The sequence below is a fragment of the Aulonocara stuartgranti genome, assembly GCF_965226115.1.
Source record: "Aulonocara stuartgranti genome assembly, chromosome: 11".
Lineage (NCBI taxonomy): Eukaryota > Metazoa > Chordata > Actinopteri > Cichliformes > Cichlidae > Aulonocara > Aulonocara stuartgranti.
The window spans coordinates 10548728-10562190 of record NC_138947.1 but is presented as its reverse complement, the minus strand read 5'-3'; the positions used below and the strand labels follow the sequence as shown (position 1 = coordinate 10562190).

Genomic DNA, 13463 nt, shown 5'->3' with positions numbered 1-13463 from the left:
ACCGTCCTGATCGCAACTGGAGTCCAGTTTGGACTTTCCAGTTTGCCTGTTTGTGTTAGCTGAAGGTGACGTCATAGTAACCAGGTGTTTCCCCTCTGCCGGGATGCCTGATATTCCCTGTCATGTTCAAACTTCCTGACAGTCTGGCTAAATGGGAGCCTGCATGCATATGTTTATCTAGTTATATATTTGTATACTGTGCACAGATAGCTTTTATTTGATTTTCGTTGCATGCATTTCAAGGAATTCGTTACAAGCTGTCTGGACTAGGAGTTGCTAACCTGTGACTCCAAGAAACATCTTACCAGAGGTGTGAACTCGAGTCACATGACTTGGACTCGAGTCAGACTCGAGTCATTAATTTTATGACTTTAGACTTGACTTGAAATAATGTTCTAAGACTTGTGACTTGACTTGGACTTTTACACCAATGACTTGGGACTTGAATTGGACTTGAACCGGTTTACTTGAAAAGACTTGATATTTTACCCCAAATATAAAATTTAACATGCATATTATATAGAGATTGAAAATGTGACGTCATTCACGGGTAGAACCGCAAAGGATTCTGGGAACTCGTGGCAAGCGGTACTAGCGCACGCAGGCTTTCAATTGAAATCAGTCACACAGCGATAAAAAGAAACACAAAAATGTCAAGAAGCCGTTGTATTATTAACTGCAATAGCCGGTCGCATGACAGCCACGGGAAGCCGACGGGTAAAGAGATCGGTTGGTCGTTGAAGAGAAATTGTTCGAGCCATGTTTCCAAAGTAACAAAGACGCGACGGATGGCCTGGATTGCAGCCATTCAAAGATCAAATATAACGTCCCAGAACACTCCAGCTCACAGGTTAGTCTGCTCCAAGCATTTACACGAAGGTCAGTGTCTTTTAGTACTTAATACGTCATTTTCATAACATAATTGGTGATATAGGTTACAAGCAAGTCTGGCACTGAACAGAAATTGTCGCGCTATGCTCCTTTGTTTATTGTGCATAAATAGTGAATTGTCCTGACACAATATTGCGTTTCGCTTCTGTTATTATGGTACATTGACAAAAACATATACTTTTATTCACAGGATAAAACAGGTTTTTTGTATCACTAATTGCCCAGTACGATTACAGCATACAGTATTATTGTCACTGCTACATTTCTGTGATGGGTACCAGAAATTATTTCCACTACTAATTAATTACCGTTGAGCTCAAAGGTCCTATTAATAAACGGTTAACGAATGTGTATTTATGACGACGATTTGTGAGACTGGTAAACTTATGATACGTACGATGGTCTTTCGTTCTACACGGTGCATTTCAAGGTCCTGCACCCATCTGTCGGTAAACTGTACCTGGGCTTGTTGCAGTGACCGGAAGTTACTAAACTTCATGAGTGTGTGCACTCACTCCAAGAACCGTATGATTATAAATATGCATATAAATATGCTAAGATGAGATAGCTGACTTCATCTAACTAGCAAATGTTTTCCAGGCTACGTTGGTGATACAGTTTTTTTTAATATGTATGATATTTTTGTCATGCGATTTTAAAGCCGGTGTTGTGCCAAAAAGTGATTGTCTGCCAAAAACTGATTTCCGGTATTTGCCAAAAAGCGATTGCTCATATTTAAAGTGCTATAAGTAACTTGTTGGGCTATAATATGTTAAACATATGTCAAATGCATCCCTTATGGATGACATAAAGTCATCTTGAGCCACAAACAACATTCGTGTAGCAAGATACAAGCCGCAATCAGTTTTTGGCAGCGACTTTTATATAACCTTTATTTATGCAGTAAAAAAAATCTCATTAACATTAAAAATGTATTTTGTAAGAGTAAGTTGGCCAAGAGCACAGCAGAAATGGCAGCAAATATTACAATAGTTCTGTAAAAATATGTTAAGTGGGGATAAAGGACCAGATATGGTTATAATGTAAGTACAAGTTGTAAAGATACTTAAAAAACAGATAATTTTTTAATTCTTTATGTAACCCCTTTGTATCCCCTGTTCACCGAAGTCTATTTACGAACATACGTAAAGATATTACACATAAAAAATACACAGAAACACTGGAAATCAGTTTTTGGCAGACAATCACTTTTTGGCACAACACCGGTCCTACAACCGCATCCAAGAATAACATGCAGCTTATCTCAGAACTGTCGGTGAAAATTATTCTTGGAGCTAGGTTTAATTGAGCTGCATTTTAAAGAGGTGCAATTTCACAATTTGTGTATATTTTCTAAGTTCACTATTTTGTCATGTGTTGAGAAAAACACAGATTAAAAAATTACATGGTCTAATATTTACATTTAGCATAACTGCAACATTCTTTTTTCGTTTTTTTTTTTTAAAGACTCGAAAGGACTTGAAATTCAAAGTTTCAGACTTGTGACTTGACTCGGACTTTTACACCAGTGACTTGAGACTCGACTCTGACTTGCCTGACATTACTTGAGACTTGACTTGAGACTTGAGGATAAAGACTTGAGACTTACTTGAGACTTGCAAAACAATGACTTGGTCCCACCTCTGCATCTTACTATGAAATGTTTGTCTCTTCTCCTTTTCTTGTAAAATCCAGGAAACTTCAAAAATCTGAAAACTCCTTTACACAGCACTGAGGCACAAAATTGTCAGACTGTTGCTTTTATTCAATTCTTGCTTTTACAACTGGAAAAGGAAAAATTGGCAATTCATTAAAAAAATAAATCTCAAAATCTCCATGTCAAAAAGACTGGAAGCCACTTATTTAGACTCACATCTGCTTATATGTTAATGTACCCATCTCTTGTTTTTCTCAGGACGCTGAGTCTTTGGACAACTGTATCCAGAGCACTTTGTCTGCCCTGTACCGTCCCTTCAGTGCCACTGCTGTCACCGTCCTCTGGCAGCTGTTCAGCGTGGTGGAGAGGCAATATCGTGGAGACGGACTCCGCTGCCTCATCGACTTCTTGCTTCCTGCCAAGAGGATCCTACAGATCATACAGAAAGAAACCTGTGTGAGTGCTTGATAGTAATGGTATCTGAGGTTAAATTGAGGAAACCAAGAATGTCTGTGTTTGGAAGAGAAGATGGATAGAAATATAGAGAGAGGACATGGGGATTTAAGAAAAGAAACCAAAACTATCTCACTGTCTGGAAAGAGATAAACAACTAGAAGTTAAACTGTGAACAGTTCTGCTGAGTGTGAATATTTTTCCTGAGTGGGAAAAGTGAGACTGAAACAGAGTTGATTATTGTTCCGGAAACAGGCAACAAGCTGAAAAGCAGCCATCATTCTCTGAATAGCGAAACACAGGGAAACTGTGGAGTGCTTGAGAGGGAGCCATGGACTCTAGGGTCCAGCATGAAATTCAATATTCTCTCTCAAAAGCTTTGATTGCTGTGGGTTAGGGCCCTACCACCAAAGCACTGAAACTTTATTCCTCTGCATTCATCTCTCTGGTGATTACACTGTGACGATAGCCACAGAGCAATAGTTTCATCTAAGCCTAGCCCCTGAGAACAGCTTGCTGTGCATGAGAGTCTTTGTAATGTAGGCAATATGAGAGGCTTCGGAGGAAGATCACATCCTCAGCCTTTGCCATGACATTCATAAGAGATGAAAAAAGCCAACCCTTGAGCACCGTGTTTTTGCTCTTAGGGTTTCATGCTGTCACAACACGGATTTGTGTTGTGGTTGCTGTGAAAACGGGCCTGATCAGACAGGTTTTCGTCTTTAGCTGACAGTGATTCACTCAGTGCACCCCATGAAAACACCTTGCCTCTCCATTACAGCTAAACATGTGTTTAAATACTGCTTTGCAGATGTCAGTTGAAATGATCCAAGTCGTACCACAGCTGAGGCATGACTCACATATATGATAACAATGTTTTACGGGAGTACTGACTGACTTCTCTTTCTCTTCACAGGTAAAGTTCAGAGGCTTGCTCTTTTATCATGAGGGATGGCCTCTTTGCATCCATGAGAAAGTTGTCCTGCAGCTTGCACCTCTGCATAAAGTCAGATTAAAGCAAGGAGATTTCTACCTACAAATTGTTCCTTTAGGACGCAAGGCTGCCAAGCTAGTGATAAAATGTTTGTCGATCAGTGGGCAGGCCATTGCAGAAATCCCTATTTCAGAGAGCATGTACGGCAGCATCTTCACAGCTGAGTTCTTACAGAATGTAACACGTGACCGAAACCTGCATCCGCTACAGAACTGTCTGCTTACCACTGGTACGGCTGTGTTCAGGACACCGTGGAAGAACGTGGTCAACCCACTCTTTGTCAGCAACACAGCAGACGCTATAATGCAAGCGCACTGCAGCCGAGGTGGTTTCCGTGCCCATCTCAGCACTTGCAGCACCAGCGGATCTACGGGGACTCTGGACAGCCATCGCAGCTCCAGAGAGTCCCTGCACTCTCAGGGAGCTGACTCCATTTTCTCTGAGCCCAACTCCCCGAACAGAAACCGCATGGACTCTAGCAGTGAGAGCCATAGCACCAGCACAGCTGACAATGCTATACCCAAGATTAAAATAAAAAGTCTCACTGAGGAGTGTGGTACAGGAAAGGGCGGTGAGGACAGCAGTGCAAGAGAGGGAGGACTGGGGTCCAAGATGCTCTCTTTCAGCACAGACCTCAGTAACCCAGGCCCTCGGCGCCGTCTCCACAGAGACTCTGCAACTTTTGAGACCAGGAGACTTTTCAGAAAATCTTACATGGAAGCACTACAGAATCCCATGACCCTTGGGTCGAGCTCTGAATCCATCTTGGAGGAGAGCTCAGAGCATAGTGCTACCCTAAGAGAGAGAACTGTGACACCGGGTAACAGTCCCGACACACAGACCTCCTCCAGAGAACATTCATCGCGGAGGTTAGGTAGCCGGGGATGGCTCAGCAGTGATGACTCCAGACCCAGCACACCTTTACTTTACTTACAGAGAGGTTTGCGGAGTGCTGAGAGACGAGCAGAAAGGCGCTCCAAGTCACTGGAGAGGACTAACAAAGCAGGCCAGGTTAAAGGCCACCGGGAACGATCTTCTTCTGGAGGATCAGCCGGAATTTCACCCAAAAAACTAAACTATGCTTTTCGTTTCGGAAAGCTGGATGTGGAGGCCATAATTCCTGGAATTGAGAGGAGAAACAGCAAGGATGAGTCGGGTAAGTCCTGATGTTAAACCTCGGTGCACAAAAATTACACTTAAAGTCATAAATGTTGGTCATTTTTTGCACCAATACATAAAGAACATTTGCTTATAAATGTTTTTTTATGCTTTTCAAGTAAATTTCAAGTGCAGTATTTGAAATGTAGTCATTATATATAATCACGATTATGATCAGTAATGTCATGAACACAGCAAACCTAGCAATTAATTGATCCTAGCCAAATGTAAAGACACAGGAGCCAGTTGGTGGCTCATGTCCTGAAAATCCTATTATGGCAAAATTGCTGCAATTCATTTAGCGGGTACTTAAGAAATTTCTCAAGAAACAGGAATGAACGAACCAAATGGCTAAAATACCTATTTACACCTGATAAACATACATAAATATCAGGAGCATTAATTAAACTCAATTTATACTGTAAGGTGACCATACAGTATCCTTGAGAAAACCCAACAAACAAGCTACGTCCACCCCCACTATCAGCACAGGACTTTGTAACAGTAAGAAGAAAAAACTCCTTTTTAACAAAAAATAAAAAAAGTTCCAGTAGAACTAAGCTCGGGGAGGGGCAGCCATCTGCTGCAACCAGTTGGGGGATGAGAGGAAAGAGAAAAGAAAAAGAAGAACATAAGGAGACAGGACAAAACATACTAAGAAAAGCGCCTCACACAGAGTGCTTCAACAGTTTGAGTCTATAGTAGAATAACAAAGAGATGGTTCAGGGTCACCTGATCCAGCCCTAACTATAAGCTTTATCAAAAAGGAAAGTATTGATAATGTAGAGAGGGGGTGTCTGTCTCACAAATTTAAACTCGGCACTGAAGGGTCTGCCTCCAATTCTACTTTTAGAAACTCTTAAGAAGTACAAGTCTGAGAGTGAAGTAAGAGTGCAGTCTTTAAGATATGGTGCTGCCTGATCATTCAAGACCTCATATATCAGGAGAAGGATTTTAAATACAGGGAGTCGATGAAAATAGGCTAATATTGGAGAAATATGCTCTCTTTCTCATCTTTTTAGTACTCTTACTGCAATGTTCCAGATAAACTGAATGCTTTTAGGGAACTTTTAGAACTACCTGATAAGAATGAATTATAATTATCAGCCTAGAAGTAATGAATGAGACAGGATGTTTCTAATTTTGCAAATGTTGTGCAGATAAAAGAAGGCAGTCCTACATATTTGTTTTAAAATAGTAAATAAGGTGTTAATAGAGGTTATGCCATCCAGAGTAAGCTGGGCACCGTGCTTCTAAGATTTTTAGGACCAAATGTAACAAGAAAGAAAATTACATACAGGCTGGTATGTCTTTTAACTAATTGATTTGTATCATCTCGTTTCATCTGGGCTGCAAGTATATGCACTGTTTTCTAATAATGTTGCCTAAGGGAAGCATGTATAATGTAAAAAGTAGTGGTCCCAGCACAGAACTCTGTGGAACTCCATAAATACATTTCACACATGAAAAACCCGTGCGTTTACCTGTACAAAGAGGAGTCTATCTAATATGGAGTCTATGATTCCTTTAATATTAGTGTCTTCTAATCTCCGTAGGAAAACCTTGTGATCAGCAATATCAAATGCTGTTCTAACAAGACAAGAAGACAGATGTGTCTACCATCAGAGTCTATAAGAAGGTCATTTGTAACATCATTAGCATTATCTGGATTATTTTGTAAACAATCTCTATGACACAAGAAGTCCAGAGAGTGGGACTTTTTGCTTATTTATTACTACACTAAGGATGTATTGTAGTTGCATATTTTCCTTCATTACTGTGAACACTGACACTTTAAATTGTGTTAACCCCAGGCTTGTGGTGGTGCTGTAGTACATACTCACTAATAAAATCGTAAAAGTAATTTATTTGTAGTTTTTAAAAGACACAATTAAAAAGTGTTTCACAGTCAGGATAAAATCCACACCAAGTGTAGCGTAAAAATCCTGACATACATGCAAGCAAAAGTTCATACATGTATGTACCTACCTGAATGGGCAAGTCCTTGCCATGCAGGCAAGTACGTGCATGGTAATTACGTGCATGCAGGTAAGTACGCTGTGATTAATAAAACTTTAAAATGAATTCTAAGTTTAAGTGGAAGCAAGTGGTGGAAGGAAAGAAACAGTGTTGATATGTCATCGCTAGCTGCTTTTTTTTGTTTGTTAACGAGGAGGATGGGCTGGGTAGAATTCCACATAAAGATATGTGAGGGAGACAGCGTGTAGTAAAAAGTTATTGACTGACAATACAGGTTTGTTTGTTTAGTTTTGTTTAGTTTTGGGGTTTGTTTGGTTTTTATCAATTTTTCTTAGTTGAAAGAAGCAGTATAAGTTTAGAGACTCAAATGCTGGTCAAAAATAGTATAGACCATTACTAGTATAACAAATGGTGATTTAATCTGTGATAAATCTCTGAGAAATGCCTCTGTACTAGAAAACTGCACAGGCATTTTCAAAAATCTGACAGAATCTGAAACATCTCAGTTTTAACAGGTTTGGTTTACCGATGGTTAAATCATCATGTCACTAATCAAATAATACACCCTGAGGTTATGAAAACCTCTTAATAGCTAGATGGTGGTTTTGCAATAACAGCCTGCAGCAGGACTGGTTATAACAGTTCATTAGATGACTACAGTTGGAGTCTGAGTGCTCATAACTCTCAGCTACTTCATTCCGATTGGTGACAGATAACCTTTCACAGCCCACTCTGTGTGTTTTTTGGCACGTTGAGGGAACAGGTACAGTCCAACCCTGGAAAGAGCACTTTAGTCCCAATCCTTTGTTTTCTTTACTGCTGTCAGTCTGTTTTGTTTTCTGTTGGTGCGTTCTGGGTAGCTCAGGAAAACACTGATGTGAGAGTACCACCTAGGGAATCATGTTGTTTTTAGAGCTTCTTCCGTGAATTGAAATGTGAGGTTAAAAAAGGCAGTTTTGTTCATTCTCTAGTACTTAACATCGGGCAGTGCCAGACATTAGCTGTGAGTATTTGTGGGTTTTTTTTAAAAAGTGGTTTTAATTATGTTGAAAAAACAGCACTGGGCAAAAATACAGTATATAAATCAGATTTTTCAGAGATTACTTCAGAGGGATTGAATTTCAGCTTTTGGCAAGCAGGTTTTTCCAGCAACATTATAGAAAGTCGTGTAAATTCTGTAAAAACTGGCATCCTATAGTGAGATGAGCCTTATCAGGAATGGGGGCTGCAGCAATCCCAGATGGGTTGCTCGTTTACACAAGTTTAACTTGTGAACAAATCAGCTGCTGGGGATGTTTTTGGAAAACAAACTTTTATAAATTGAGCCTTTGTCTTTTAACTATAAAAACCCGAAAACTCGCTGACTCATACAAGTCTGAAAAACAAAGACTCTATGATTGATTAAATTACTTGTGATATGAGCCAACAAATATCCTGATTCTTATATGTGATCACTAAGTGATAATAACCAGTGCTTGTTTAGTCTTTGATGACTTAAAAAAGTGTCAAACACAGAAGATAGAAAGCAGACTGTGTCACAGGACAATACACAGGAAGCTTTAGCCTACTTTTGTCACTTCCTCTCAAAACAAAGCATTTTAGGAAACCTGCAGCAAACACAAGCGTGGTCACACAGTCGCACAGGAAATGCACTAATTCTCTGAAGACAATAGAGGCTGAGCTGGGAGGGTTTATTATCACAGAACAGAGCAGGACAATACTCAAACTGCTTATACAGACAACACATCACAGATAGATAACTGCAAATTTATTATAGACATAACACTGAGTTTGTGTAAAGTTTTAGGCTCTGTTAATAGTTGGAGTACTTTTTAAAAACCTTTTTTAAGCTAAAATGGCATATATACTGTCCAAAAACCACAAAAATTCAATTACCGGTAGTTATCATGTAGAACAAAGAAAAGCAGCAAATTGTCACATCACACATGATAAAATCAGTGTTTCCAGGGATTTTAGCTTCTGGACCACTATTTTTTGTTGATTAATTCTAATTATGTACCGTGCATGCTCATCTGTCCATTTCATCCCAGTTGTTGGCCAAGACACCATGAAGTATCCTGTAGGATGTAGAGATACTGGATTGGATATTAGAATGCAGGTTTGCAGCCTCAGGTTCAGGTCTGTAAACTGTGGTATCAATTAAAAATTCCAGGAGCACAATTCTTGTAAAAAGAGCCTTGAGCTATGTAGAAGTGAATAGGAGGAGGTGCAGGTATGAGAGTCTGCCTGTGACTCAGCCTGACTAAACACCTGGACTCTGTGATGACTCAGGTGAACTCACTAATTGAGTGCACTTAGCTGGCCACTAATAAACACACTTTCATGAGGTATCACCGCTAGGAAAGAGAGTACAGAAGTGAAAGGAAGCTTCAAATTTCTATTGATTGCACTGTGTTGTTGATTGCTTGCTTAATAAACATCAGACTAGTGCTCAGATTTTTTTATTTGTCTTTACAGGACAGCGTAACGACAGCCTGAACAGTGAAAGCAGGCGGCACAGAGCTAGTGGAGAAGAGTCGCACAGTCCCAAAGCTGCAAATGGGACAACAATCAGAGTGGCCTCGGTACAAAGCTCCTCATGTGACTATAATTTAACCTTCCCCAAACTGGTGTCAGAGGTCAATCAGGAGCTGCTCACATCAGCGGCTGTGATCCTGCCAGGTAAAGGACAGCTGATTCAGACCCATCAGCCTGTACTGAAATTATTTTATCCATCCATCCATTTTCTCATAAATCCTGAACCATGAAATAATTCCCGAAACATTCAGCTTTTTTTGAAATTGCAGTATTTATTGAACTTTCTAACTAATTAAGAAAAAAATGAATATCAATTTCCATATATGAGTTTTAACCTTGATCGTATTTGCTCATTTTTATCACATTTCTGATTTCCAACATTGCGCATCTTAAAAATGTGCACTTTATTTATGTTTTTTGGTGAAAATTATGATGTAATGTCTCAAAAATTAATAAAAAAAATGATGAAAGATATTTCACTTCTTTTCAATTCTGAAATCATTCAAAAATAAAATAACACACCTCCCCCCCAAAAAGCGAAGGTAATGGACCGAAACTTTTCTATTGATGCTAAAAAAGCAACAGCAATAGAAACTGAAACATCTACTAAATTATCTATCTAAGGGAGGCCTAGACAAAACCATTAAAAATGTGTGTTCTTATTATGTGAGTGATATTTCTCCTTGTTTTTTTATCGAACTGGCATTTCCAAAACTTTTTTGCTCTAAAAAACATTAGTTTGTCATATCACTATGAAGCTTGAGCAGTTATATTTTTGGTGTGGGAAGAAAGTAGAGCTAAGTTCTGACCCCCATCTCTGCTTTCTCTCTACCAGGGACCAGAGACCGTAGTGGGAGAGCAGTGGTGCAGGTGTGCACAAGAGCTCCATTGTGGGCAAGTGAGATCTGCACCATCCACGATCTGACGTGCTTACTTAGCTACTACTACTCAACTCTGCGGTAAGTCATGCATGCAGTATGCCGGTTTATTTTGTCTGGGTTAAAAATGACTTCTACACCTATCATTAACTTCTAAGGTGAACTCATCCAAGCTAGTGTTTTTAACACTTTTCCAGTTTTCTTTCCATTCCAGCTTTTATTTGGAGCTATAGAACAAAGAAGTCTTTCCATTAAGTATAGTTGAACATATTTTTTCATCCCTTATTAGATCTCTTATTAGACAACACAATGTGTTTGCTTTAAGGTCAACATCCATCCCCCCAAAATTGCTTAGAAAGTCTGAAACTTAACTTTAAGTGTCACTTCATCATCACAAAAATCTGTGTTCGTGTACAAATTTGTCAGGTGTCAAAATATTGTATCACATCATGCCATCATGTGTTTGACAGATGCTACAATAACTGTAATGCTTCGGTTTTAGGAAAGAAAGGCGTGATCAAGGTATAACTGTTGTAATAGACTGCAGAAGGCAGCAGCCTGTTCCAGCTCTGTTGTCATCGCTGTCTGAGTTTCAGGTGAGCCCACACTGGAAAACATGTAATTACCCTCCAACACACCCGGAGAGTTTTCAGGCCCTCTGCTGCCTCCTGCACTGTAATGTTATGTGTCTCTCTGTCAGAGATAAAATACTGCCTCATTCCTTACACATTTCCTTTTGTTCTGCCTCTCTGTCTCTGGCATAGTGCGGTTTTTCTTTTTAAGAGGCACACCTTAAACTTGTAGTGTGTGCACTTCCAAGACATTTTTCTGAAAAAGGCTGGCCTCAGGGCTTTCGCAGAGGAGCCTGTCCTTGCTTGTCTGCTTTTAACCACACGCTGGGAGCAGGCTGGCTGCAGCTGACTCGCAGGAGAGATATCATACTCTGATAATACATTTCTTCCTGATGTAAAGGTGATAATGCTGTAAACCTTGACACAAACATCCGAAGTCACTTTGAACGCACAGTACTTAGCTGTTCATAGCATAAGAACTATATGTTGTATTATAATCTATGTGCTTTAAGTGTATCTTAAATAAAACATGCTCATGTGGTGTTTTTTTTCTAGACTTTAATACCACATGCACTTTACTCAGTTCTGTTCCTGTCGGACAAAGAGGTAGCAAGCAAACCCGAGAGAGACATCAGTGTACAGGTAAAAATAGAATAAATGTGCAGTATTCATGTTGGTGAAGGCTAGGCCTAATTTTGTTTACACACTTGCAAGAATTCATTTCCGTTTGTTACAGGGATGATTTTTGAAAGTTTCTTATCTGATCTTATTACTGCAAGCCGTGATGACAGAGATTTTTTTTAAGCTGCGCAGGAGACGTGCTGTGACTGAAATCTGGATGTTTGTTTATGTTTTTCTTTTTCTCCAGACAGAAACTGTGTCATCTTTGAAGGCCCTGCTGAAGTACATTGACCAAACCCAGCTCACACGAGACCTGGAGGGCACCTTCCACTACGATCACAACCACTGGATCCAGTTCAGACAGGTGAGTGTGACTAAGGCGACTGGAGTAGAGTGTAAACATGTATGTAATACCTTTTTTCCAGTTTCATGGTTAGATGCTTGATTTCATAATGAAAAAAGACACCCAGATTTACAGGGCAATGCACCTCTAAGCCAGATAAACATAGGAGAAGTTTGCTTTGAACTCTTACTAAGACATGACTAATGTAACCAAGGATTTTGCTGTCTAAAACAAATTATAGCTGAGTACTGAAAATAATGTAAAAGGGGAAAAAAAGTAAAGCGTTCTGGCAGAAAGCCCCAAAGGCAAACTTCCACCACCAGCAAGCCAGTTGAAACATGATCAGTTTCACATTTGGTAATATCGCTGTTTTGACACTGTAGGTGTTAACAGTCTCACTTCCCTTGCTTTCATTCTTCCTCTTGTCTTCTTTTACTTACAGAAAATCGAACCTTTTGCCGCCAGCTGTAGTGCGGCCATCACCTCCCTTCAGGAGTCTATTAGCTCACTGAGCGCCAGCAGCAACCTAAAGACCTCTAAGGTCAGAGCAAAGCCCTGCAAACAGTTTGGCCTGCTGATTTATGTGTCTCCACTCACACACAATAGATGTCTGCTGGCTTTTTTTTTTTTGTAGTAAAATGTTTACCAGTTTGTTTCATTCTTAGTTTCCAGGATATTAAAAAAAAAAAAATCTACTGTGTAAATGTGACCATCCATTTACCCGTGTCCGTGTTTATGTCAGGAGGTGTCTGAGGTGTTAGAAAAGCAGAAGCATCTCATGAAGTGTGTACTAGATGACACCTGTCTAAACCGACTCCGTCTGGAAGGTGGAACTGTACTTGCCCGTATCAGGAAGGAAGAAGCCTGCGACAATGAAAACTACAGGTAGATCATGATAGGACGCAATGGTGCCCAATGGTCATAATGAGTAGTACCCATGATGATTAAAATAAACTTCCTGTAACCTGTCTGAATATTGTTTTTCATTTTTTTTTCAGGGACACTGTCGACATGTTAAACGCACTCTACAATCAAGTAGATGAAGAAGTTCATAAGCTTGTGATCCTTTCAAACAAGTCACAGAAACAGTTAGACAGCTTGCTGGAGGCGCACAGGTTTGAGGAGCAAACTCAGCAGGTGACTTTTACATTAAATACCATATTCCCACCTGCTCTGCAGAGCTTTTCTTTTCTTTTTTTTAGTAATTGACAATTCCTTTCTCTTTTTCAGATCAAACTTTGGTTCAGTGTCGCGGGAGAGAAGCAGCTTGCACCTTTGGAATCATTAACTCTGTCTGCAGCCAAAATAAAGGAGATGAGAGAGAGCTTGAGCCAATTTCTGGAGGAATCAGTGGTAAAGATACCTCAACTTTTACGTG

General features: G+C 39.8%; 1 protein-coding gene across 4 annotated transcripts in view; it reads left to right on the top strand.

The window, feature by feature from the left end:
- plekhg4b (pleckstrin homology domain containing, family G (with RhoGef domain) member 4B) overlaps window positions 1–13463 on the top strand; it is a 40510-nt gene that overhangs the window by 16599 nt on the left and 10448 nt on the right. For all 4 annotated transcript variants that reach the window (XM_082550902.1, XM_082550900.1, XM_082550899.1 and 1 more), the window contains exons 2-12: window positions 2807–3004; window positions 3918–5151; window positions 9612–9815; window positions 10507–10630; window positions 11052–11145; window positions 11677–11763; window positions 11990–12106; window positions 12528–12626; window positions 12828–12970; window positions 13084–13222; window positions 13316–13438. In XM_082550902.1, the coding sequence (XP_082407028.1) occupies window positions 2807–3004; window positions 3918–5151; window positions 9612–9815; window positions 10507–10630; window positions 11052–11145; window positions 11677–11763; window positions 11990–12106; window positions 12528–12626; window positions 12828–12970; window positions 13084–13222; window positions 13316–13438 (2562 nt within the window). The remainder of the gene's footprint in view (window positions 1–2806; window positions 3005–3917; window positions 5152–9611; window positions 9816–10506; window positions 10631–11051; window positions 11146–11676; window positions 11764–11989; window positions 12107–12527; window positions 12627–12827; window positions 12971–13083; window positions 13223–13315; window positions 13439–13463) is intronic.